The 24,462-nt window shown below is 49.4% G+C and overlaps 2 protein-coding genes and 1 long non-coding RNA gene across 7 annotated transcripts in view; 1 reads left to right on the top strand and 2 right to left on the bottom strand.

The window, feature by feature from the left end:
* Window positions 1-907: 907 nt before the first annotated feature.
* ACKR1 (atypical chemokine receptor 1 (Duffy blood group)) lies at window positions 908-6,018 on the bottom strand. 4 transcript variants are annotated; one of them, XM_067728286.1, is made up of 4 exons: window positions 3,953-6,018; window positions 3,796-3,847; window positions 2,545-2,677; window positions 908-1,941 (listed from the first exon to the last, which is right to left on the bottom strand). In XM_067728286.1, exons 1-4 carry the CDS (start codon window positions 4,605-4,607, stop codon window positions 958-960), a joined length of 1,824 nt encoding a protein of 607 aa, XP_067584387.1. In that variant the 5' UTR covers window positions 4,608-6,018; the 3' UTR covers window positions 908-957. The 4 variants fall into 4 exon arrangements, with proteins under 4 accessions (XP_067584387.1, XP_067584385.1, XP_067584386.1 ...); XM_067728284.1 differs by having other exon boundaries at window positions 3,796-6,018; XM_067728285.1 differs by having other exon boundaries at window positions 908-1,929; window positions 3,796-6,018.
* A 145-nt stretch (window positions 6,019-6,163) lies between these two features.
* Window positions 6,164-24,462, bottom strand: part of CADM3 (cell adhesion molecule 3) — a 29,715-nt gene continuing 11,416 nt past the window's right edge. The window contains exons 2-10 of one of the 2 annotated variants that reach the window (XM_067728288.1): window positions 17,726-17,827; window positions 15,535-15,675; window positions 14,868-15,020; window positions 14,046-14,183; window positions 13,507-13,677; window positions 10,918-11,008; window positions 10,312-10,481; window positions 7,541-7,666; window positions 6,164-6,653 (exon numbers count right to left, since the gene is read on the bottom strand). In XM_067728288.1, the coding sequence (XP_067584389.1) occupies window positions 6,535-6,653; window positions 7,541-7,666; window positions 10,312-10,481; window positions 10,918-11,008; window positions 13,507-13,677; window positions 14,046-14,183; window positions 14,868-15,020; window positions 15,535-15,675; window positions 17,726-17,827 (1,211 nt within the window). In that variant the 3' untranslated portion in view covers window positions 6,164-6,534. The remainder of the gene's footprint in view (window positions 6,654-7,540; window positions 7,667-10,311; window positions 10,482-10,917; window positions 11,009-13,506; window positions 13,678-14,045; window positions 14,184-14,867; window positions 15,021-15,534; window positions 15,676-17,725; window positions 17,828-24,462) is intronic. The other variant, XM_067728289.1, reaches the window with a different exon arrangement.
* Window positions 18,811-24,462, top strand: part of LOC137219542 (uncharacterized) — a 40,911-nt gene continuing 35,259 nt past the window's right edge. The window contains exon 1 of the long non-coding RNA XR_010941165.1: window positions 18,811-19,580. This is a non-coding gene — a long non-coding RNA (uncharacterized lncRNA). The remainder of the gene's footprint in view (window positions 19,581-24,462) is intronic.

The raw sequence follows: 24,462 nt of genomic DNA, 5'->3' as shown, positions 1-24,462 counted from the left end.
CCTTCCCCATTAAGTATCTCAGGCTTCACAACTTCTTGGTTTGTTTAGTTCCCTCTACACATCCTTCAAGGAGAAGACTAGATACAGAAACCGGAGTAAGGAAAACTCATTTGGTAAGGAGTGAATTACAAATCCTGATTCCATATCCTGAGAACAAGGAAGGAGAACAGAATGAGGTGATGGGAGAGGCCTGAGAGAGATCGGAGCATACACAAATGCAAATCAGACACTGACGGAGAGGCAAGTGTACACGTAGACATCTGTTATTACATGCATTCATCTAACGTGGATGTGGGTTCTAACAGATTGAGGACAGACAGATGCACACATGCACACACACACACAAGGATGAGGATTATGCTGAGAAATAAACCTGGGAGAGATGACTCCTGGGAAGTGGCTTTAGAATTATCTTGATTTGTTCCCTGGGCTAAGCAAGGTCCCTCAGGATGCTTCTCTCCACCTTCCCGATCTCTAAGCAAAGCCAACAGGGAGACAGACGGCAGGGAGGAAGGCTGGACAGGCTGAGCCGGGAGGAGGAGTCATGCTCTGGCCTCATCTTCAGTCTTCTCTGTTTTTCTCTCTCTGGCTTCTACTCTGATTTCATTTGCTTTCTGCAACAGCTTCTCTTCTTTCTTTACTAGCTAAGCCATCTCTTCTAGTTTAGGTTTAGCTGCTCTCCTCATAGTCTGATCCCCCTGCTCTTCCCCCTTGAGATGGCAGTAACCCCACACTTCAAGAGAACATCTGTGTGCCCCGAGGATATTTGCACATCATTCATTTTCTCCCCAGGCCAGCCAGACACTGCCAGGAGAGTCTGCTGTGAAATCTCTCTCTCTCTCTCTCTCTCTCTCTCCATTCTCCTCCCTCTCTTCTACATCCCCAGACAAAACAAGAAACCACCAGCTTCATAAAAACAGCGTACACTTTAATTCAAGTTGACAGGTGGGAAGAGAGCTAGGATTTGCATCCAAGGATGTCCAGATGAGAAGACTGTGTTGCTGAGAGGGGCAGGGAGGGCAGAGAAGTTTGAATGGCCTGGTAGCAGACCTGGGCGAGGAGCAGGGGTGTAGCCACACAGTGCAATATTGCCAGGGCTTCTGCCAGGTCCAGCAGCACGTCCAGGGTCTGCTGGGCCAGACATGTTGACACCACCATGGCCCTGGACCTCACCAGGGAGTCCAATCCCAGAACCATGCCCTGAGGCCACCAGAAAATGAACCAGACATATAGGATATCAACCCAGGGACATGGCCCCCTGCCCAATGCCTTCTTCAGCCCCTTGGCTCCCAACAAACCCAGTGGCAACAAGATGAAGATGGCAAAACAGGCTGCAGCATGTATGTACCGCAAAATTTCCCATTCCCTGCTGAAGGTCACTGTGCAGAGTCCATGGGAAGTGTCACTGCCCAGCGTGATTGGCAGTGACAATAGGGCAGCCACTCCCCAAAGTCCCACACTGATCCGCAGCCTGAGGCCTGGGACGTGACCTCTACCCAGTTTGGGGCCCAGGCAGGCATGGCACCCTATCAACAGAGCTTGGGCAAAGGCTGAGCCATACGAGACCAAGTGAGCTAGGTGGCACAGGGAGGCGATGAGGGCCCCACTCAGCCCCCGTGCCAGGACGGGCACCATAATGCTGAAGAGAGCACTGCCCACAGCCAACTGCACCAGGATAGACCAGTTCTGGTAGACCTGACGGGGGAACAGAGGTCTGAGAAACGCGTAGAGGACAGCTCCACTAATCAGGATGCCCAGGACACTGGCGAGGATGAAGAAGGGCAGCGAGGAGTCGTCGAGCAGGATACAGGAGTGGCAGGGCGCAGCTGCTTCCACATCGGTGAAGTTATAGTCTGCATCGTACGTCTCAAGAAATTCACTCCAAATCTTGTCTTCAGTGGCCAGTTTAGTAGAGTTGTCATCAGCCACCTGGAGGACATTCTCAGAAGGGGCAATCAGAACATCTAGTTACCTCACTGAAGGGTATCCTGGGAACTGAGGGCAAGAGGTGGGGAGAGAGAGACAGTGGGGAAGTGGGGGCTGGAAGAGCCGGATGGAGTGGGGATGGCGGGAGAGGACAAGGAAGGGCGACTCAAGAGGAGCAAAGAGTCGTAGAAAAGCAAGGGAAGGGCCTCCCGTGGTGGTCCAGTGCAGGGGGTGCGGGTTCGATCCCTGGTCGGGGAGCTAAAATCCCACATGCCTCGCGGCCAAAAAACCAAAACATAAAACAGAAGCAATATTGTAACAAATTCAATAAAGAGTTTAAAAAATGGTCCGCGTCAAAAAAAATCTTTAAAAAAAAAAAGAAAAGAAAAACAAGGGAAGGGGAGTGGACAGGACTGGGAGAGCGGGGAAGGGGGAGGTCTGGATGGAACAGACAAAGATGAATGAGGAGGACCCAGGACACTGAGGTAAAAAGGGGAGAAGGAAAACGAGGGAAGGGACAAGAGATGAGAGAAGGATAGAGGTATACAGACCCGAGGGGCAGACAGAAGGAGTGGGGGGGCAGAGAGGGAGGGGCTGTGGGCTCAGACCCACACTCACCGGGTGCAGACAGTTCCCCATGACACTGCTGGGCTCAGGGCAGGCAGAGAGATGGGCTGGGATAGTTCTGTCAGTGGCTGTGGTTCCCAGATAAGTGCCAGGGACTAATGAAGGCCATCGGCTCTGGGCAGGGCTATGGGGCGGGCAGTGCAGGATGGGGATGCATTCAGGAAGCCTTTACCCCACGCCCACTGCCTTCCTGAACCTCAGGACCACTTGAGGCCCTGGCCCAGGGCTTCCTGTTTTGAGGGTGGATTCCGTTGGTGGGGACCTGCGCTCAGGAAAGGAAAAAGGTGGGGACCAGAAGGTGGGTATTTTCCCGAAGATGGAAAGGGAGACTTACTGAAGGTGGAGAAGCCAGGGGGTTCCCAGCATAAAGGGATTCTTCAAGCACAAGGAAGGAAGAGGGGGCCAGAGGTGAAGTGTGAGACAGAGATAAGAGATGTGCTGGGAAGTTGGAGGGAAAGGGCAGCTGATGGCTCTCACTGCTTCTCTGTCCCCTTGAACTTGATCCAAGGAAAGATAGTTCAAAAGGGACGTGTTTGTGGGAGGGGGTGTTAGTGGTGCTTGTGGCTGGATCCACGTGATGCTGGCAGCCTGAGCCACATGTGTGCGAGCAGGGGCTCTTTGTGTATCCGTCTGGGTGTAGGAATGTACTTACTTATCTGTTCTCGTCTGTGTGTGTGGCTGTGTACCCTGTGTATCATATCTTAGTGCTAGGTTTTAGGCAGGTGTCTTGGTGTGTGTACTGCTATCTCCAGGTCTGGGTGTTTCAGTGTGCGAGGAGGGAGGGCTTGGGGGCAGCTGTCAAGGTTGCATAATGAAGCTACTTCAGGGAGCGATTGGGCACTTGCCCAGCCACCTATGGGCACAGCGAATGCATCTTCCATACCGAGCAGAACACATGACGTGACAAGTTAAAGCAGGCTCTGGGGGACAATGGGACAGCATATTTTAATATGGGACTGTTGCCTATGGGGTAATCTCTATTCATATTTCTGTTGGGGGACATAAAAGCTCTGGAAATGCTACACTGGCCTGGCATCTTAGCAAGATGTAACGTTTCTTGTGGTGGGGGAGAGCTATTTCTCTCCAGTTGGCACAGGGAGAAAAGGCGTGCACCCTGCAGGAGGATGCCCCTAAACCGACACCTCTGCTCCTTGGTACCCCCTCTCCCCACCATCCCACTGCTTTCACGTGATCTCTGCTCTTTTGTTCCCTCCACCCCTACCATGCATTTTATTTCCTCACTTGGGGACACTTAGCCTGGACATTGGGAGGGGTGACTCATGGAGTGTCCGAGCTGGAACGATGAGATAAACAGGGTTGGTTAGGCGACACTGTTTCATTTGTCCAAGAAAGCGCGGGATGTGGTAGTCAGTTCTGACCAGTGGTCTTTCCCACTCACACAGCGCCGCCTGGAGGTGGAAGCAAAGGTGCAGAGGGATGGCCATCTTGCTAAGACGGTCCCCTTTCTCCCAGGACTCTAGCTTCAGTTTCAGGTTCAACATGAGGTGGGCTAGAAAGGGAGTTTGGGGGGTCTGCTGAAGTGGTCCCGGAATGGTGTTGGGTCGGTCTTCTTCTCCAGCACAGCCTGGCACAGGACATGGGGAGCAGTCAGGTGCTGTGGAATGAAAGGACCTGGCCAAAGGGGATGAACACACTTCTCTCCCTTGGAGAGTTATATCCATTCCATACAAGATACCCTGGGGCGAGCAGCACGGCAAGGCACACGCCACCCCTGGAGGCGCCACGTGCGGGGGGACCAGCAGAACAGCCCTTACACACACGCATCCCAACAGGAGCAAGGGCGGCAAGAAGGAGGCAGCCGAAGGACACGGATAATCCAGATATATTGAGGGTGGCCCCTCTGAGATTAGCACAGGAGAGTTAGAAAGATTATAAAGATACACGATGCCCTCCCTGCTCCCTGCCCCGCCCCCCCCCCCCACCGACAGACACACACACACACACAGCACAACGGCCCCTCCCCCTCCCCCCCGTACAAATATGGCTTCTGTGTAATATGGACAGAGTGGTTCAGCTCGAAGAGGAAAAGTCATTTTCCCAAAAGCGAGTGCTGGGAGGCAGGGAGCCCACAGGCCTGGGGCCCTAGGCTGCCTTGCTGCTGTAAGAGGAGGGGACCCCGGGCTCTAACCAGCGGCTGGAAGATTCACAACGGTATTACCTGAACGGAAAGGGGTGGCAGATCTGCTGGCTGCAGCTGCCCCCACTTTGCACGCCCCTGGGTTGTCAGGGCAGGAGGACATGCTGGAGGAGGGGCAGAGCAGTGCCCAGGGGCACCCTGGGTCTGAGGCAGGGCGGCCGGCTGGCGGGGAGGGCGAGCAGTCTCGTCTCCACGGCAACCGGCTCGGCCACAAGGAAGACAGAAAATCAAAAGCAGGGGTGGAGATGGGAAGGAGACAGGCAGCATCACTCCCAGCCCTCAACGCGCCGGGTACAGACTATGGGAACAAGAAGTGACAGTGGTCATTCCAGGGTCAGCGCCAGGGAGAGGCCTGGGGGATGCATAGCAAAGGCTGTGGCACTGACTCCTTGGCTGTGAGAGGGGAAATGGAGGCGGGGGTTGAATGCCCTGTGTTTTAGGGAGAGATGAGGTGGACGACTGAGCAAAAACACACGCTGGGACTGTTTTCTCCATGACAGATGGGCGCTGGGGATGGCATGGAAAATACCAGGACGGAGCAGCGTCCCAGGTGAGGTACACAGCCTGCCTAGGGACCGTCAGCTCCCAAAACCCTCCTTTACAGGAGCCGTCCTCCCACAGCCCGCCCACATGCCCAGGAGCCCCTCTGCCTCTCACTCACACACATATGTGCACAGACACACACACAGACACGCACTCACATTATTCCCTTCGTTTGGGCAGGAAACAGCTCAGTGCAGAGAAGCTCCTTTTAGTATTTTTGTTGTTATGTCTGCCTGGCTGCTGAGGGAGGGAGGGAGGACTAGGGACAGCTTCGGGAACAGGAAGGGCCACAGGGCAGCACAAGATGGGGAGGAGTTGCTGAGCAAGGCCATAAGATGAGTGGTTGCCGTGCAACAGACCAGGGGCTCGGGTGAGAGTGAAGGGCCCCTCGGCGGGGAAGCGGATGCAGTTTAGGGCCCAGAGCAGTGCCTCTCCCACAGCTGCTGGAGCAAGGAGGGGCAGCCTTGCTCTGCTATTCCCCCCCCACAAGGGCGGTTCCTGGGAAAAGGGCCTGGCTTCGTTCATCGTGGGGAGCCATCTCCGCCATCCTTCCTCTCCAAATCTGCCCCTCCTGCAAGGACCTGTGTCCTCCCCCATGGGGAAGCCCTGCCCACCCCCCCCGCACGTGTGGCTGCATGCCACCTGCAGGTCACATCCCCTCGGGGACCGCCATTCACTCCTTTCCTGTTGGGGTGGAGAAGTGGTGTCAGGTGGTACCTGCTCCTGTGTCCAGAGCTCGAGGTGTGCGACTAACAGAGGAAAAGCCACCTCCAGCTCCTGGTCACAACCTCCCCGTCCCTGGAGAAGTCCAGGAAGAGCCCCTGCTGCAGAAGATGGAGGGCTGGTGAGAGCCCCCCACCAAACTGACCCCGCTTCTTTCCTGCCCTTACCCTTTCCTCATTCTCCTCCTAACACTCTGGGTTTTTTTTTATTTTGTTTTTGTTTTTTTTGTTGTTGTTTGCTTTCCTCACCCCAGGACCCCCTGCCCCTCCAGCCTGGAGACGGATTTGATTTGGGATTGTTACAAAAATAATAATAACCCAAACGCAGAGAAGCCACGGAAAGGGCTGAGGGCAACCCTCCCTCCCCCCGCCCTCCTCCCTCCCCATTCCAAACCGAGTACAAAACCGCACCCAAAGCAGACATTCTGTACGGGGGGGGGGGGGGGGGGGGGGGCGGGGCTGGGGAGCAAGCGGGAGGGGCGGCCCTGGGGTCGCTCTGTACAAGTCCAGGTTGGTGATGACCCCAGCAGTCCCCACGGGGTCCCTGGGGGGCTGCCCCTAGATGAAATATTCCTTCTTGTCGTCCCCGCCCGACTGCCCGCCTTCTGCGTTGATGATGGCTGTGTCTGCATCTGGGGCATCGTCAGAGCCTTTCGCCTCGTGTGTCAGGTAGGTTCCTGGGGAGAGAGAGAGACGCTCCTTCTTTTAGGAGCAGTTTCCAAACCTCTGAAGCCCCTCTGTCCACTTTCCCACCACCCACCCACACCTTGCTTCTGTAATTTTTCTCCTGCCTAGAGCTTTATTCTTCCTCCCCACCCGCCCTAATTTGCATCTTGCTGCCAACATTCGTCACCTGACCACACCCCCAAGAATTAACGAATCCTGCCTTTAACTAGAGTCTGATCTATAATACAGGCCAAAAAAAAAATGGTGTGTGTATGTGTATATGTGTGTGTATATGTGTGTATATATGTGCGTGTGCATGTAAGATGGTGATAGGGAAACTGCTAGGTCAGCTCCATGACAACGAACCTAAGATCTGGCTAGCATTTGCCCAGTCCACGTAAGTCCAGCTGCTGGCTAGAAGGAATAACAGAGGGGGAGGTCTGAGAGGAAGGCATGTGAGAAGAGGGGAGGGAGAGATGGCAGGGATACAGGAGAGGAGAGAAAAGTAAAGGGGTGGTGCGAGGACAAAGCACAGGGAGACCAAAGGACAAAAAAACATGAGGCTGAACAGAAAGGAGGAAAGTGCAGGAAGGAATGGGAAGGAGAGGCAGAGTTTCGGCAGTTCTCTGTCTTATGGCAGGAGACCCTGGAGGCAGAGCAGCATGGGAGCAGCAGCTGACTGAGTGGGAAGGTTTGATTTTACTTGGATGGCCACCAAGGGATCAGGCTCTACTGTGGGGTTGGAGGTGCTCAGTTATCACAGGGTTGGCTGTGTTCTTTCTTGCTCAAACTCTCCAAGGGGCCGACTGAGTCTCCAAAGGCCCTTCCTGCAGCCTTCCCTTCACTGATCTCCCTACCCACTCCCAATCCCTCCTGATGCTTCCCTCATGCCTCTGACCTTTGTGCCGGATCAAGTAGTGGCCAAGGAAGATAAGCAGGACGAGCAGCAGGAAGACGATGAAGGCTACGATCCCACCAATGATGGCGTGGTAGGTGCTGGAGGATGAGGGCACCGGACTGGGATCTGGAGGGAGGTGGGATGCACACAGTCAGATGTGGGAAGAACTTTTATCTCACAGCATTTCTGACCTGGCCGTGGATCATCTTACACAGCAGACAACATGGACTAACATCAGGAGAATGGAGTGGCATCTTCCAGCAAAAAGGGATATGTCTTCTTTTGTACCTAGTTTCTTACAGACTATCTGGAACATAGTAATTGTTTTAAAAGAATGTAATCATGAATAAATAGATACATCTGCTCACACTCAACCTTTTAAGTTGAGTTCGTGAACCTGAAGCTTGACCTTGGTCAAAGATCATCACTTTAATGTCTAAATCATCTCTTGTTCTGTGTGTGTGTGTGTGTGTGTGTGTGTGTGTGTGTGGGGTGTGTGTGTGTGTGTGGTGTGTCTGTGTGTGTGCTGTGTCTCTTTCTTTCAATTTCTGGGTTAGCAGAGTATTTCTTCCCCATCACCCATGCCCTCTTACCCTCCCGTCTGATTTATATTCTGAGCTGGCCTTTCTAGGGGGGCTTCTCACCATATTCACCCATTGTCCTGATATCAGATAGGGAAGGAGAAGTGAAAAACTGATGGAGCCAGGAATAGGCACTTTGAGAGCACCTTACAAAAGACGATGGGCTGTGACTCCCTGTATAAAGAACAGTGTTCCTTCTTGGCAGGGGAACTTAGAGTTCCAGCAAGACGCAATCCTCCAGCAGGTCTCATCAGCGAGGTCTGGGACTCCATCTTCACTTCCCCACCAACCAGAGGTTTGTGGGAAGGACAAAGACTGAACTGCTTCCTCCCATGATGGCAAGGTCTTGGCCACTGGATATAGAGAATCTGTCCTCCATAGCAGCATCAATAGAGGATAGATTCCCAAGCACAGGCTTGGCCAGGCATGTGAAGGAGAGCCGCAGCCTTAGTCAGGGTTCCGCAGATCTCAGGAGACAGTGCACAGGCCAGGGCACAGTTCTGATGTGTCCCAAATTACATGAGCTCTCGTTGCGGCTCTCCCACCCCTGGGAGAGCTACTGTTGTTTCATAGACTCAGCTTGAGCCTTGATGCCTCATTGACTCCTCATACATTTTGTCTCTCCTACCTTATGTCTCCTCAGGCTTGACTGGACCAGCTTTTTAGTTCCTTGCCTGTCTCCGCCTTATTTGGAAAAAAAAAAACTTATGCTCTGGTTTTTATGCTCTGCTTGGGAGGGAGGGAGAAGAGGGTCCGCGGGGCTCTATGATAGGAGGGGTGGGTGTGATGTTGTAATCTGGAGGGAGCACAGTGAGGTTATCCACTGTTCTTCCTTTTCTCTCCCCTCTCCCCCCGCCCCCGGGAAAATGTGAGACACAATCCACATTAAAAATCAGTCCTGGATAATTATCCCAGAGGCTATGGGAATGTAAATTCCCTAGAAGAGCATAGGTCTGCACGACCAAAATGAACTCTGGGGTTGTCAATTACATGTCACTGTCTCTAGGTAGAGCTCCATTTAATTTCACTCCAGGTCGTTGGGAGTCAACTCGGTTTAGGATGATTTCTGGAAGGAGATGCAGTAACTCATTCTACCACCAGGCGTCAGCACTGGCAGAAGATGCAGTCAAACAGGAGCGCGCTTTCTAGCACAGGGCGGCGGGGGATCAGCAAGAAACCAACCACAAGGGCACAGGAATTTTCTCTCACTGCCAATCATCGTCAGAGATCTGGGGGCAGACACAGGACCTCAGTGCATTGTCCTTGCTCCTGGCACCCTACAATAGCTTTGTTTGTTGTGCTGAGGCAGCTCCCACATGCTGAGGTCTGCTCCTGGAGTTGGAATCACCCCATCTAGACACTTTGGTCCCAAGATCTCCGATCTCTTATTCCTGGGAGGCCTGGCTGCTATCCCTACACTGCTTTAATGGGCATTTCACATAAGGGAGTCTCTGATGTTCCCCTGACGATGCATTTCCCCTGTTATGAGGAAAGGCTTATTAAGGCTTTCTGGCAGGACCCCACTGCTGTTGGGGTCTTCAAAAAACCTCCTGCCAACTCTGCATAAAGAGGCCTCTGTCCTAGCCTATCACTTCTCCTGAAGCTGGATTGTGTGGTCACACCTTTGGGAAGAACTTCAGAGAAGGAGCATCATCTAGTCTCTCTAGAAAATATGGCATCTGAGAAAAGATTCTGACTGTCTCTCCGCACAGTATGAACTTAGCTCTATTTTCCACCTGAATTCTGTATAATGGGTCCAAGGTCTGCAGAAAAGGAGATGACAGCAGCAGCATGCATCCTGTACTAGTCACAGGAGAAGCAACTCTGAGGACAGCCTGTTGCAAAGGGAGACGCATCTACACTCACACCTGAGCGGCTCGGGGGCCTCTACACACAGAATTCTTATTCTTGTTGCCAGGTGAGTGCAGGGGCTGGAGGATGGTGTTGCCTGGGTCACCACTGCTAAACAAAGGCAGATGAAAGTCCACCATTCCACTGGTTTTTCCTTATTCCACATTCTAGAATGGACCTGGAGCCTAAGTCCTCGGGCCCTCTGGTGGTGGGCTGTTGCCCTACTAGCCCACTCCCAACTATGGTCTGGGGATGCTATCAGGAGATGGAAAGACTGGGGTACCAGATGTCAGAGGAGAGGAGAAGGGGTTTGCTGGAGGAGAGCTGCGGAAGGCTCACCGTTCACATTGAGGGTGTAGTAAGCCTTGTAGCTGCCCATGTTGCTGGTGGCTGTGCAGCCATAGGTGCCGCTGTCACTCTTGTTGAGGAAGGGGAAGATCAGGGCGCTCTCCTGGGTCATCTTTAGCGGCGGCACACTGCCCTCCTTCTCCCATAGGTACTGCTGGGGGCTGTTGAGGCAGAGAAATCGAAGGGTTCAGAAAAGAGTAGGGCAGGGAGCTAAAGAAGGACAAAACAAAACAAAACTGGGAGCAAGGAAGTCAAGGACAGTTTGATGAAGGCTTGAGCAGTTATAGGGGCCAGAGACACTGAGCTGCTCAGAGGCAGGTGGAGAGGGACTCCTTGGGGTTCAGTCTGGGGACGAGGAAGATTGCCTAGCTTGTATCTAACTGTGACTTGGTTCCTTACAGGAACCTCAGGGGCTCAGCCAGGGGGCAGCCCCTCCCCACTTCTGCTGCTTTGCAGGAGAAGCAGTCAGAGGATGGGTGTCGTTAGACAGTGTCAGGGAAAACGAGAGGCTCAGACAGTACGAAGGAGATGGGAAGACTTCAGGCAAAGTCTCCGTCTGTAGAGGTGCATTACAATCCAGGAAGTGGATCTCCTTACGCGGGGTTGCCACGCCCCTCGCAGTGGAGCAACAGCTTCTGGCCCTCGCGGGGATGCGGAGGGTCTGGCCTAATCTTCGCTGTTGGTGTGTCTGTGGAGAAGGAAATGGGGTCAACGTGAAACTCAAGGTCACCTCGATCTCAGAATCATCCAGTTATGCATTTCAGCTGCCACCCCTAAAGGCCTAGGAGCCCAAGAGGCTGTGAACAAAGACCACCCCCCAACCTCTGTGAGCAAAGACCACTATGGCTGTTGGATGTGTGAGGGAGCCATATGGCAACCTTGCAGAGGTAGGATTATGGAAGGTCTGTCCTCGCTGGGGACCCAAGGGGTGTCTTAACAGAGAGCTGAGAAGAGAGATCACTGGATCATCTGTGCCTAGCACATAAATGGAACTTAATACATATTTCTGAGGGAACAAATAAACTTGAATTTGATCACTGATTGAGTTCACAACCTCTCCATCCTCTCTGCAAGGGAGCTTAAATGGGAAGCAATGCTTTAATGCAGAACATCATTTTTAGTAGCTGGTCCAAAAATGAAGTGAGAGCTTTGAAACAGCAAGAGATGGAGGTCATATTCTGGCTGCAAAAAGGCCCTGACACAATATAGATGGGTTCTGGGAAGGAATGATGGCATCTGCCACCGATGCCGAAGGGCTGCTTAGGAGGCTGGGTCCAGATGGCCGCATAGAACAATACAACCAGATGCCGGTTTAGAACAACAGATAAAGAGGCCGAGCTTCCCCTAAGGAAAGAGCCAACCTTAACATCCGGTTAATGAACATGTTTCAGTCCAATCAAACGGGATGAAGAGAATCAGGCCAGGTGAGAGAACGGGTGTTCCAAGGCCTCACAGCCAGAGAAGCCTCTAGTGCAGCACCTGTTGTATAGCATTTGTTGACTGACTGCTGATCACAGTTGGGCCAAAATGATCCCTGGAGAGTAACTGCCAGATGGTCCAGTACCTAACAGAGGAGTCTTTGGGGCTCAGACAGGGGAGGGCCTTCTTTAGCCCTGGCCAGGGACCAGGCCCTGGACAAGGAGACCAAGGCCAGGGGCTTTACATTCAGAACTAGTTATCAGAGAAACACCTTATAGCAATACAGAACTTTGAAGTTTACAAAGTTCTTTCATTATATAGTGTTTCATTTACCCTCATGAAAATTCACTGAAGTAAGAAGGGGCCGCTACGAGATTGAATGCTTTGGTGAGAGTGACATAGCTAGTAAGCAGTGGCTCACTGTGGCTAGAATCCAGGTTGTCTGTTTCCAGATTGAGAGTCTGCTAAACGGACAGTGACACCACCCCAAACCTACCTCATGGTCAAGTTTCAGCAATGGGTCTAGCAATTGATTTAAAGAGCATTGAAGTCAGGCCTGGATTTTCCATAAGGAAGAGATGAAAGGTTTGAGTTATTTTAGAAAAACACCCAGCCTTTAGATAAGTTAGGACAAGAAGTACATTCTTTTATAACTCATTATTTTCTCCCTTTCTACTTTATTTATTTCCCCTTGACTTTTTTTTTTTTTTTTTTTTTTTTGCGGTACGTGGGCCTCTCACTGTTGTGGCCTCTCCCGTTGCGGAGCACAGGCTCCGGACGCGCAGGCTCAGCGGCCATGGCTCATGGGCCCAGCCGTTCCGCGGCATGTGGGATCTTCCCGGACTGGGGCACGAACCCATGTCCCCTGCATCGGCAGGCGGACTCTCAAGCACTGCGCCACCAGGGAAGCCCTCCCCTTGACTTTTCTACTCAGAGAAGTTCTTTTTGAAAATTTGTCAATTTCCTCAGGTGAGTGGGTCGTTTCCCACCCATATTCAAGGCAGATTCCATAGAGGGATGAGGATCTTTGGAAAGGTTGGGAGTAGTGATTTTGACAGTGGCCATTTCAGGTCAGAATCCCAAGAAAAATCATAGACCTGGGGCAGACTAGTGGGGGGTACTGTAGGGAGAAATCTGGGAATAATGATGCCAGACAGAGAGAGCATGTTTTCCTGCCACCTCTTTTCTTGAACTCATAGTATGTTAGACCAAGAAGAAGCCTTTGTGATTCCATGTCCATCTTCTCATTTAGCAAATAAAGAATCAAGCTCAGTGGGGTAATTTCCTTAATATCACTCAGCTAGTAAGCGGTGAAGGGCAGACTAGAATCTGTCTTCTAATTCTCGATTTGCTACAGTTACTGCTACAATTTACAATCTAGGTGCATAACACTGGCCTAGCCCAGGAGATGGTAAATTTACCTATCGGGCCAAATCCTGCCAGCTACATTCTGTAAATAAAGTCTTATTGGAACACAGCTACGTTCATTTGTTTACATATGATCTATGGCTACATTCCTGCAGCAACTGCAGAGTTAAGTAGTTGAGACAGAGACCACATGGCCCTCAAAACCTAAAATGTTGACTATTGGGCCATTCATAGAAAAAGTTTGCTGACCCTTGGCCTAACCCCGGCAATTCTTGTCTTATTTTTTTTCACCTATTTACTTATCTGTGCCTGGTCCTTCATATACAGTAACCCGCACGTTTCTCTTCCCCACTCCCCATCTCACACCAGATCCTCTTCACTCACAAGCCCATGACATACATAAAACTTCAATGCGTTGAGCAGTGGATCTGTCAGCTCCCTTGAGAGATTCGTGGTTCACAGAGCATACAATGTCTGCCCCATCGTCCTCCCGGGTGACCTGGAAGGTGACTGAGCTGCTCACGGTGAAGGTTTTGCCATTGGGATCTTCCTGTATTCGGGTTGGTTCCCCTAGAGAGCAGAAACAGACACACACTCGCACACACACATAGACACAGAGTGAGCCCTAACATGCAGAGATTGTGTGGGCCCCACTGTAGACATACAGATGGTGCGTCTCAACTTAGGCAGACTTAGGAAGTTGTGAAATGGATATGTACACACAAGGAGGATGGAGTCCCCGACGGGCGCACACACACACACACACACACACACACACACGACTGTACACAGAATATCTGTCATTCCCCTTTCTTCTTCTACACCATGCCTTATGTGCACATACACAGGCATATAGACATGTGCCCCTCACTCCCTCTCTTCTCCCCGCTGTCCCAGCACCACTTCCTCCTGTCACCCCCAAAGCAGGAGGAACTTACCATGAAGCTCTTGGTCACCCTTCCTCCAGGTGAGCTGGGCTGCAGGTTTGCTCCCAGAAGACTGACAGTTTAGGGTAGTTGTATCCTTTTCCCGTAACGATGACTTGTAGCCAGTGATTATGGGCTTCTGTGGGATTCCTGCCATGGATAGGGGACGGCCAGGATAGGAAAGAGAAGCACCCGGAGGTCACACCTCATCTCTCCCTGCCGAGGTAGACTCTCTGAGGGTTAGGATATCTGAGTTCTAGTTTGGTTTATGCTGGGTAGAAGGCTAGAGAAATTATCTTTCTCTTTGATAAGAGAAAGACCACCCCAGGGGGAGGAGATATGGTGGTGGGAGATTTACCATACCTGAGATGATACATGACCCAACAACCCAAAAGCACAGCTGGGTGGCCACAGATATATGTGAGGCTCAGGGGAGCAAAGAAGGAAATTAAAATGTAGGATCAAGATGAGAGCATGCAAACCACGGGGGTACTCATCTTGGAAATTATAATCATACACTGCACATACTTCTCGTGTTTCCCTTACACAATCTTGGGAGGTAAGTGGAACAGACACCATCATCCTTTTGTTACAGGTTAGGAAAGTCAGGCTCAAGGAGAGTAAGAGATTTGTCCCAGAGCAAACAGTAAGTAAAGGAGAAAAGATTAGACCCCAGCACTCTTTGCATTTCATTCCATTGCAACGGAAACGCACGCTGAACTTTCCCCAAATGCTTGGAGACTTGCTTGGCTCTAGGCTGCTTCAGGGGCCCATGCAGGGAGATTTGTTTGCAAGGAATCACGCTGTGGAGACACTGGGGTTTGGGAGCCTCACCGAGCACGGTGACGAGGGACTTGGCAGTTCTCACGGGCATAGTGAAGATGGAGCAAGTGTATTCACCCTCGTCGGCCAGGGCCACGTTGCTGATGCTGATGCTGAGCTCATGGGGCGTCGATCTAACCAGCTGAATCCGATTATCTCGAAGGGCTGGGGGAAATTGGGAGAATTGGAAGCAAGGCTTTAACTGGTGACTTTCATCTTTATCTTCCAATCCCAGGCCAGCTTTTTTTTCAAGAGAGGGTCTAGTGTGGTTTTGGGGCAGGGGAAAAAAAAAAAAAAAAAAAACTGCTCCTGAGTTTGATTAGTCTTTAGTTTATTCAGTTACTTTCCTGGGCCACTGGGCTCAGTAGCCTCAGAGATACTCAGAAAAGTAGGTTGGATTTGTGGGCCACATTGGGGCAACACTGACATCAGCTGTCTCTTAGGGCTCCTTTGGGGTGAGTCACTCCAGGACCCTATAAAACCATGCATGGCCTAGGTCAGAGCCATAATTATGAAGTTTCCCTGGAACCAGCTGAGGACCCCATGGCCTGTTGCTTCCCCATATAGCATCCCTTCACATTTCTCAGCCTCTGGACTACAGGGACATTTCCTCTCAGCTCTGCAGCCCCCTTCCCCAGCCCACGTTTCCCATGGAGGCAGATAACTCGTGGGACACTACCTCTCTTCTCTCCAAAGTAGAGAGTCTGCTGGGCAGGGTTAGACCACTGCAGGGATGAATCCTCATGATCTTTGACTTGGCACTTGAGCACCACGGTGCCACCAGCCACCACTGTCTCATCAGATGTCCAGGGCTGACTGTCTGCAGGAGTAGAATTGGGTTAGTTTCCTAAGGCAGCACTAGCCCCTCCACCCATTTCTGGGCCACAGTCCACCTCGTCTAATTCAGACCATCCAAGGCCTGTGTCTCTGTATTCTCTTAACGCATCATGGGGGAAGGAACAGAGGTGGGGTGAGGCAGGGGAAGACAGACCTTACTTCCTCTTGCTTTGAATGCACAGAAAAAGAGTCACTTGTTGACTATTTGCTGAATGAACTGACAGGGCCACAAACATTTAGAGGGATAAAGGCACCCCAAATCTACACATACCACTCCCCATGTATCTTTTCTGATAAGAGTTCTACCATTCACCTTTGAAAACACACATACAAGTCTGTCATTCTGTTTCACCTTCCTGCCACCACCTGCATATAAGGGCAAGAACAGAAGTGGTTGTAATAATGCCCAAACTAAAAGCGAAGGAAAGGCCAACCCCCAAGAATGTGAGTTGCACATTCGTTTACACAAGAGGTAGCTGATAAAACTGCAAAATAAACAAAAAAGACTTTTAAAAAAACCTAAAACGTTTTGACACAGACTTTTCAATTCCTCCAACAATAACCTCCCTTCAATCATCAGCTCCCTTAACATATTCCTTTCAGTATCAGTACTACCCGCCTCCCAAATCAACACACAAACCCAAATCACTATCCTGACATTACTTTAAAGAATAATGGATTAAAGTTTTCCCTTCGATGTGATAGAAATATGGTTTCTAATCCCTCTCTACTTAGTCAAGTTAAACAAAAGAAGGACTAGTAAGATAGCGTGAGGATGACTCATTTGAATCCCAAATGTGCCTTCTAATCAGGCCTAGCTGTGAGCCCCTCAGTCTGTGTGACACTTGCTTCCTCCACCCAATGTTGTCCCATGTTCCCCAAAGCATGGATTCTGATTCCTAATATTGATTCCCTCATCTTCAGGTCTGACTTCCTGTGACCCGATGGCACTGACCCCTGCAGAGCTAAACTAACGCATTCTAGCTCTGATTCCTGAAACATCCACACAATTTCTTCTACGGTACTAAATTACTTAACCAGCATTGCCGCCTCTGAATCAGAAACCAAGAAACGTACTTCCGACACTCCCTGATGGAGCAATTTAAAACAATCCCCATGCTCCCTATGGAACCAACCTTACCCCTGCCCTATCTGCTTATTCCTGTCTTTCCTGGTCACCAGAGCTCCATTTCCAAGGAATATTCAATGAGCGTTGCTAGCAGAGAAGGGGCCCTGAAGAGTGAAGGTGGCACCTGCCAGAGCTGACACCAAACACCAATGCTTCTGAGTGGCTGTCTCCAAATTGGAGCCCAAAGCCTTGCTGCTAGTTTTAATGTTTAGAATCCTAAAAATTAGAACTGACAGGGACCTTAGGGATCATGGAATCCAATTCCCTCATTTTACAGATGTAGACAATGAGGCAATGGAGGCGAAGCGATTGCTTAAGATCATTCTACCCATCAGTGATCCTAGTCAGGACTAGAATCCTGACTCTCAAGGCAGTGCTCTTTTCACTGGAATGCGCCTCAGGTAATCATCTAACTGGAGAATCAAAACTACGACTTCAGTGTTAGCAAGCCAGAGACTGAGCCGGCCTAATAAAGGTGGAAGTGATATCTTCCTTAAATATCTCAACGAAAGGTTTGGGAAACCTATCATTTACTGCTAGCCATATGCCAATTTTTGACTTGTAATCCCATTGTCCCTGGTTCCTTTTGAAGAATTCTATCTTGATTGTGTCTTTCCAGAACCTCTTTATTCTGAGTAATACACTCCTCCTGGCATCATTTTATTTTTGGAAAAAGGTGTAAGGGATACAGAGGTCCCTGTACCAGAGTGAGGGAAGGAGGAGTAGGTGCCAAAGGAGTTGGTGGTGTAGAACTAAGTACTAAAATGTCAGATGGAGATGGGGAAGAGTTGTGTGGTAATGAGTGGAGTTGAGAACACAGGGTGGAAGCAACATGAGTGGGGGATGATGTGAGGATGGCGGAGGGAACTGCGGGACATTGAGATGAGGGGGCCTGGATTCTCACCTTGACTGGCCAGCATGTCAGGGCTGCTCCAGACTGTGGAGCTCATGGCCTCTTCGAGTGGAGCCAGAGTCCCCAGCTCCAAATTCTGCTCTTGCCAGTAGCCTGGGGAGAGAGTCTCCATGAAGGATGAGCCCTACATGTAAGCTGCTACCGTTTGGGATCTGTACTTTCATTGTTGAGGATGGGGGAGAGGACTGGCCCCTGTGAAAAGCAGGTTCACCAGGGTACCTAAGAGAAGGTGGCTTTCTCACAAAAGGGGGAGATTAACTCAAGTCCTGAAAAAGGAAGTGAAGTCTTCCTCCGAAGGGGTGAATTAAAGGAGGATGCTAAGCTTTGGCAGTCAATCACATAATGTTAGAGCCAACAGAGATCTTAGAGGTCATCTGGTCCAGTTCTCCCAGTTCACAGGTGAGGACACTGACGCCCACTAGGGTTAAAAGTGACTTGGCGAAGGTCATACAGAAACAGGAAAGATAACCAAAGACTTTTCATTCCTGATCCGGGATTCTTTCTGCTACACCAAATTATTTACTAAAATAATGACAGGTTTAATAATTAAAAAGTACGTTCCCATTTAATCCTTTTAATAAACCAGTTAAATAAGTACGTTGGTATTATCACTTCTACCTTGAAGAGAAGAAACAATGAAGTGACTTGCCCAAGGTCCTACAAACAGAAGAACAAAGACTGGAAATTAAATGCCTGATTCCAAATCCAAAGCTCTGTTTCAAGGTGACACCCTTAGCACTGAAGACAGAGACCACAGCTGGGGTTGAAAGTTACCCCACGCCTTCCTAGGTTGTTACCTTCTATCCTGCGCTGCGACTCTCAAGCTTTCCTCCTCCACTCTCAGTCCCACTCACCATTTTATATCACTGACTCTGCTCCCTCATCTGGCACAACACACGCCCAAGACTTGAGTCACTGGCTATCTTCCTAGTAGGTAGCCCCTAAACCCTTTTGTGAAGTACTGTATAGTTTCCATGGCCTATTTTCCCCAACTCAACCTGAGAGACGGAGGGACAAAGAAACCGGCCCTGAGAATCTTTACAGGATCTCCCATTGCAAAGCCAGTAGCCAATCACACGCGCAAAATTCAGTAACGTCATCGGCTGCTGAGCAGAGTCCGGAACTGCTCCTTGTCCCGGGCCTGGAGTCAGGCAGAACTTCGCCAATTGTCCCAGCGCGCCAGCTCCAGAGGCAGCGGGGGAGGGGAGTGGGAGAGAACAGGACGAGAAGGGGGCGATGGGACCGAGGAGGATGGGTAGGGGAGGTGGGGAGGGTACGGGGTGGCAGGGGTGTGAGACTAAAAAGATAAGTGGGATGTGGTCTTAGGGTCCACGAGAAGAAAGGGGACGAGGAAGAGAGTTGCAGAATCAAAGGGAAAGAAGGGTGAGGGAGAGGAGAGAGTGGGGGAGGGAGGGAAGGGAGTACCGGGGAAGGGAGAGGGATGGGGGAAGGGAGAGGGTGTTAGAAAGAGTCCTAGCCTCGGGACAGGGCTCTAAGATAGCTTCAGAGGTTCACTGGCCTTCAAGGAGACGCCTCCCCTCTCCACTGTTCCTCAGACATGCTCCAGGAGGTTTGAGAAATGACTCTGTTCCCGAACAGGAGAAGCGCTAATGCCCAAATGGGGAGGGGGAGTAAAGCAGTGGGAAAAAAAAAAGAGTATCTGTAACAGGTAGAAGTAGGCAAGAAAGCGAACAAGGAAAGTGTTGGTGAAGAGAGGCAAGAGGATGGGAGAAGGAAAGGCGGCCAGGAAGAGGACAAGGGCGCTCAGATCCAACAGAGAGTCCCCCTGGGTGCCCTCGCCCTGCTGCCTTCTGTGGACATCAAGAATGGAGGCAACCGGAAGATGGTGAGTGTTTCACGGTATTTTGCAGGTCGTCTGTTTGTGGGTGCTTCCACACACAGTGGGAAGCCAAACTGGTTGTGCTGAAGCTTGGAATGGTGGAGGGACAGGGAGAAGCCAGAGAGGGGTCAGTGCCCCACACCACAGTATTGGTACCTAGCGTGCAAAGTAAGCACTAAATAGACGTTTGCTCAAACGGATAAAATAGCCATCTCCTACGCTGGCATAGGGCTTTCAGTTTGCAGAGTGGATTTTCAATCATGAATTCATTTCATGTCAAAACAACCTTGAGGGAGAGGCAGCCAGATAGAATCACTTTTTAGAGATGAGGTTTAGAGAGGTTCAGTGACCTACCTAAAGGCACACAAGTAACATCCTCTCAAGGATCCTCTTTCTCCTGCTGGTGGTGCACTCAAAGCTTTTTCAACAGCTTCTGTTTCTTGTAGCATTTCAGTCCATTGTACTGCAATTTACTTGTTTAGTTATCAGCCTCCTCATCTAAACTCAGAGTTGGTGAAGAGAAGGAGCCTTCCCTTCTTCATCTTTGTATTTTCAGCACTTAGCCCAGAGTGGGCTCTCAGTGCATTTAATTGGCTCTGGTAAAATTCATTCAGTCACGACTGGCGCTCTGCTGTGTCCATTCTTATTCAGGCAGAGCATGTCTTCTGTCCAGATAGCATAGGTTTAGTCTTCATTCTCTTGCTCCTTATTTCATTTGTGCTGTTTTCTGCCTTCTTCTCAGTTGCTTTTCTCCTTGCTTATATTCCTTTCATCCCTCCCCTCCTCCTGCATTTTGCTGGCTTTTTTTTTTTTTTCTGAATAGGATGAATAAGTGAAATGATGATGTCGGTCATTCAAACTAAACTGAATTGTTTAGATGAGGGGTCTGATAACTAAACAAATAATCTCCAATAAATGGCATATTGGGGATATGCTTGAGATACAGTATTGTCTCTGTAGGTTTACAAGGAACTCACTCTGGTTTGCTGTGTTTTAAGAAACTGATTAAGAAGTAGCTGGGGTTTTTTTTCCTCCTGGGGGTGATACTTCACCTTGTAATTCTCCAAAGTACTTATGATCTCATGTCTCCTCTTGAGAACTGTCTGTTAATATGCCTGAAAGTTATCTTGCTGGTTTTATAAAATTGTATACCTGTAATGATAAATTCCGAAGAGCCACTCCCCTGGGTGCAGATGAGCGATTATAATGTTATTCACAGAAACATGGATAAATGGCAGAAATTATAACCTGGAACGGAATGTGAAAGCCTTGTTCTTTGGATTTAGAGCTTGCCAATTGTTTGTGACATCAGCATAAATTCCCTCAATGGATTCAGACTCGAAAGGGAAACTTAAGAGCGCTCTGAAAAGGTGGCATGCACTTTGAAGTGGAAATAAGGACAGTTCTGCTCAGGCAGGGTCATTGGAAGGAAATGCAGACTTTGAGTCCACAAGACCGTTAGTAAGGGGAGGCCCAGGTTAGTCACATTGAAAAACATAAAGAGAGAGAGCTCCAGTCATATGGGTCATATTGTTTCCCTGCTTAGAAACCCTCACTGACTTCCCATTGTCTGCAGATGATATCCAGATTTATTAGCCTGGCTAATAACATCCTGCACGGTCTGATGCCAATATGTCTTTCAGCTTTGTCTTTTCTTTACTTCACTCACCCCATATCCCAGACATATGACGCTATTTGGAATTCTTTCTATAAACCCTTTCCTTTCCTGCATACATTCCCTTTCCCACAGTCATTCTGTTGATAATGCTCTTCACCCATCTTCACACATCTAAGCCCTAAAAAGCCTATTTTCTGTGGCACTTCCTTCAAGAAGGCTCCCCTGATTCCCTGATTGCCTCAGATGGAAATACTTTCTGATTTTTTCTGAGTCACAGCACTTTATCTACTTTTCTTAAATTATGCATCACTCTTTACTTTTTGTACTGCAAGTTTCGCTTTCTTCCTAAATTTTAACGATTCTGCAGGTAGGGTTGATATCTGATTCGTCTCTGCATCTGGTACTGGCCCCAATACAGCACATTGCACTTAGAAGGTGCTTAATGAGTATTTATTTAATAAATGAATCAAAGATGCTTAACATCTTCAACTGTGAGAACTAGGTTCAAAATCTGCCAGTGAAGAGCAAATAGCAAACCAAAAAGGCTAGGAAGAAATGGGCCAAGGAAGAGGGTAGATCATCTAGAAGCTGAAGCTCTGTAAGTTTACAAGATGGGTGGAAATCTCTATTTATTGATTACCTTCTGTGTGTCATGATCCAAGCAAGGTGCTCTATATTCATTATTCCAGAGAAACCCTTTAATAGGTATTATTACGCACATGCTAAGGATGAGTTAACTAAGACTCAGAGACTAACTAAGACTCAGAAAAGTTAAGTAACTTGTCCATATGATGCATCCAATAAGTGTTGGGATAAACTTGGATCTCTCTGACCACAAAGCCCACACTTTCTGCATATCTTCAGTACACTGCCTCCCTTTGCAGGAACATGTGCTTCGTGTGTGTGTGTGTGTGTGTGTGTGTGTGTGTGTGTGTGTGTGGTGGGGGAGGGCAGAGGTTATAGGTGGAAAGATTCCTTCTTGCATTGCTGGCCTGGGGGTGCTCACCTAAACAAAATTCACAACGCTAGCCTGAAATATGGTAAAAATAACAGTGGAGCGAGTTGGAAATGGGTGCTTGTGGTGGTGGTGTGATTTGTATCCACTGAATTGCATTTTTAATTGGATTTCTTGGTGTGTCTTCATCTTTATCTTTGGGGGCTCACCCCAAAGGCCTTATAATTTGGGATGATTCTTCAGTTAACCAAGCAATAGACGTGTCTGGTTAAAACTAACAGAATGCCCTCACGTGTTCATAGCACTCTAGCACCTAGGCTACGAACTAAGATTGTCTTCTTATTTGCTCTCAGTTGTCTGGAGGGTTTCTTAATTCTTGGTCTATTTACTCATGGGTTCCAGTAGCTTTAAGACTCCCAGCATTTTAAAGGACAAAGTAGCCCTTTCACCCACTGATTTCCTTCTGATTAATTGTTCGTATTAAGAGTAGCAGAGGTAGGAACCAGGGACTTACTAATGTGCCTTTTAAAGCATACATTGGCACCTCTGATTTCATTTTTCATCCATAGTACAGGACCTCACACATAGTAAGTGCTCAATATTTATTGGATAAATAAATGAGTAACTCAAATGAATAAAAATGTATTGTTTCCAATTTAAGTGATGCTAGTAAGGAAGTTTATATGTCAGTATAACCCCTTATTGCTTGGTTTATGTATCTTCCCTGCCCTGTCTGTTTCGGGAATCTGCATTGTATGGGCCTTAGGGCCATGTACAGGGTCACGGGTGCACATTTGGGATGGTGGGACAAGGGGACAGAGCTCCCCTGCATAACTGCTGCTGGCCTTGCCAGTGCTTGGGTCCAGAACTCCACTTCCCAGATTATAGAAAACACCAACTCCCCGAGTAGGAGTTGATGGTGATGGTGATGATGATGACGATGATGATGGTGATGATGATGATTCAGCATTTCTCTAACTCCAGAGTTAAAAATACTCTTCATCCCAGCCTACTTGTTATTCCTCACGACTACCATGACAGGTGGGTGGAGGAGTGTTATCTCCAAGGGAAAAACACATTGGGGGCTGTGGCCGAGAGTGCTGAAGGGACCCACTTTTAGAATGGTTTACCCACCCCCATCACTGGGCTCCCTGACCAGGTGATCTCACTCTGATTCTTCCCTAACACTAGCTATGCAGTGAATTCTTTTATGTATTTCGATCACACACTGAAGAGAATGGCCATGAAATCAGAATTAGAACTCAGCGCCTTAATCTTTTCTTTACGCGCAGAGCCACATTTGTCTTTAGCAGTGAACGTCTGCTTCCGCATTTGGAGGAAAGTGGACCAGTCTCATCTGAGGCCTGATTTAATAGATAATTCCAAGGTTTGGGAGGGGAGTTAATTTGACCTGAGTAACTTTAGAGCACAACACCGTGATCACAAAGGACTCTCTTTAAACTCAATTTTCTACATTTGCTCTTAGGTTGCCAGGAATTATGCTACTTCTGCGGAAGTTACTGTGTAGTTCCCTAGTCTAAGACACTGAGGGCAGGAGTGTCAAAATATTCTCTCACTTCCTGCTCTACGTTCCTTTCTAACTTTGTCGTCCCCAAACTCCCGATTCGCTTCCATTCCCAATGTTATAGTGCGGTCAGACGAAAGAAAGCTGGGGCCATAGAGGTAAGGTATTCTGTCATGGGGGCTTGTCTGTCTTTTCAGGTGTACTTCCTTCCTTTCCTGTTGCTCTTCAGGGCAGGCCCCTGTCCCCTCACAGGCAGTAGGATCCCCTAAAGGATCTCCTTGCTCAGCTCAGATATGCTCCGGCTCACATCCACTTCAGAGCCTCACAGCTCAGTCACGCTTCAGCTGCCTGCCTCCCTGATCTAGGCCTTCTCTCCAGCTCGCTGGCGCCTCCACCCTTTCTGGCTTGAGCTGCTGAGGCCTTGCTCCTTTGTGTTCCCTCCCTCCATTATTTCTGTTGCTGTCTGTTTTTCCCTCCTGGAGTCTTGTTTATCTACTTTCTCTCTGGCTCCCAACAGCCTCTTGGGCCCGAAGTCACTACTCTCTGGGTGTAGCTTTACTCTCCCAGGAGGCGTACACGATATAAGTGAAACTGGAAGGTGAATAGGGTGGGGAAGGGAACCTTCCCTGTAAGAAGTTCCTACTATACTGATTAGCCTCATAGCTTGGTAAAGGGTGGCCAAGAGGTACAGATTTATAGAACCAGGGATCCTATTCTGTTAGATGATCCAAGAGATTTAGGTTTGGAAAGGACGGATCTGGGCTCAAACAGGTTTATTACTGCATGAAGG

This window comes from Pseudorca crassidens, chromosome 2, assembly GCF_039906515.1.
Source record: "Pseudorca crassidens isolate mPseCra1 chromosome 2, mPseCra1.hap1, whole genome shotgun sequence".
NCBI classification, from domain to species: Eukaryota; Metazoa; Chordata; class Mammalia; order Artiodactyla; family Delphinidae; genus Pseudorca; species Pseudorca crassidens.
Note: the sequence above shows the minus strand (reverse complement) of the source record. Positions and strands in the feature narration are given on the sequence as shown.

What these genes read in the sequence shown, in the direction of transcription:
- ACKR1 (XM_067728284.1), bottom strand. Translation starts at nt 4,607, where the DNA reads ATGACTTTTCCTCTTCGAGCTGAACCACTCTGTCCATATTACACAGAA. An exon ending in TCCAGGCTAAGTGTCCCCAA is followed by an intron (nt 2,678 to 3,795) that starts GTGAGGAAATAA and finishes CCCGCCCCATAG; the next exon opens with CCCTGCCCAGAGCCGATGGC. An exon ending in TGGGGAACTGTCTGCACCCG is followed by an intron (nt 1,942 to 2,544) that starts GTGAGTGTGGGT and finishes GCCCCTTCTGAG; the next exon opens with AATGTCCTCCAGGTGGCTGA.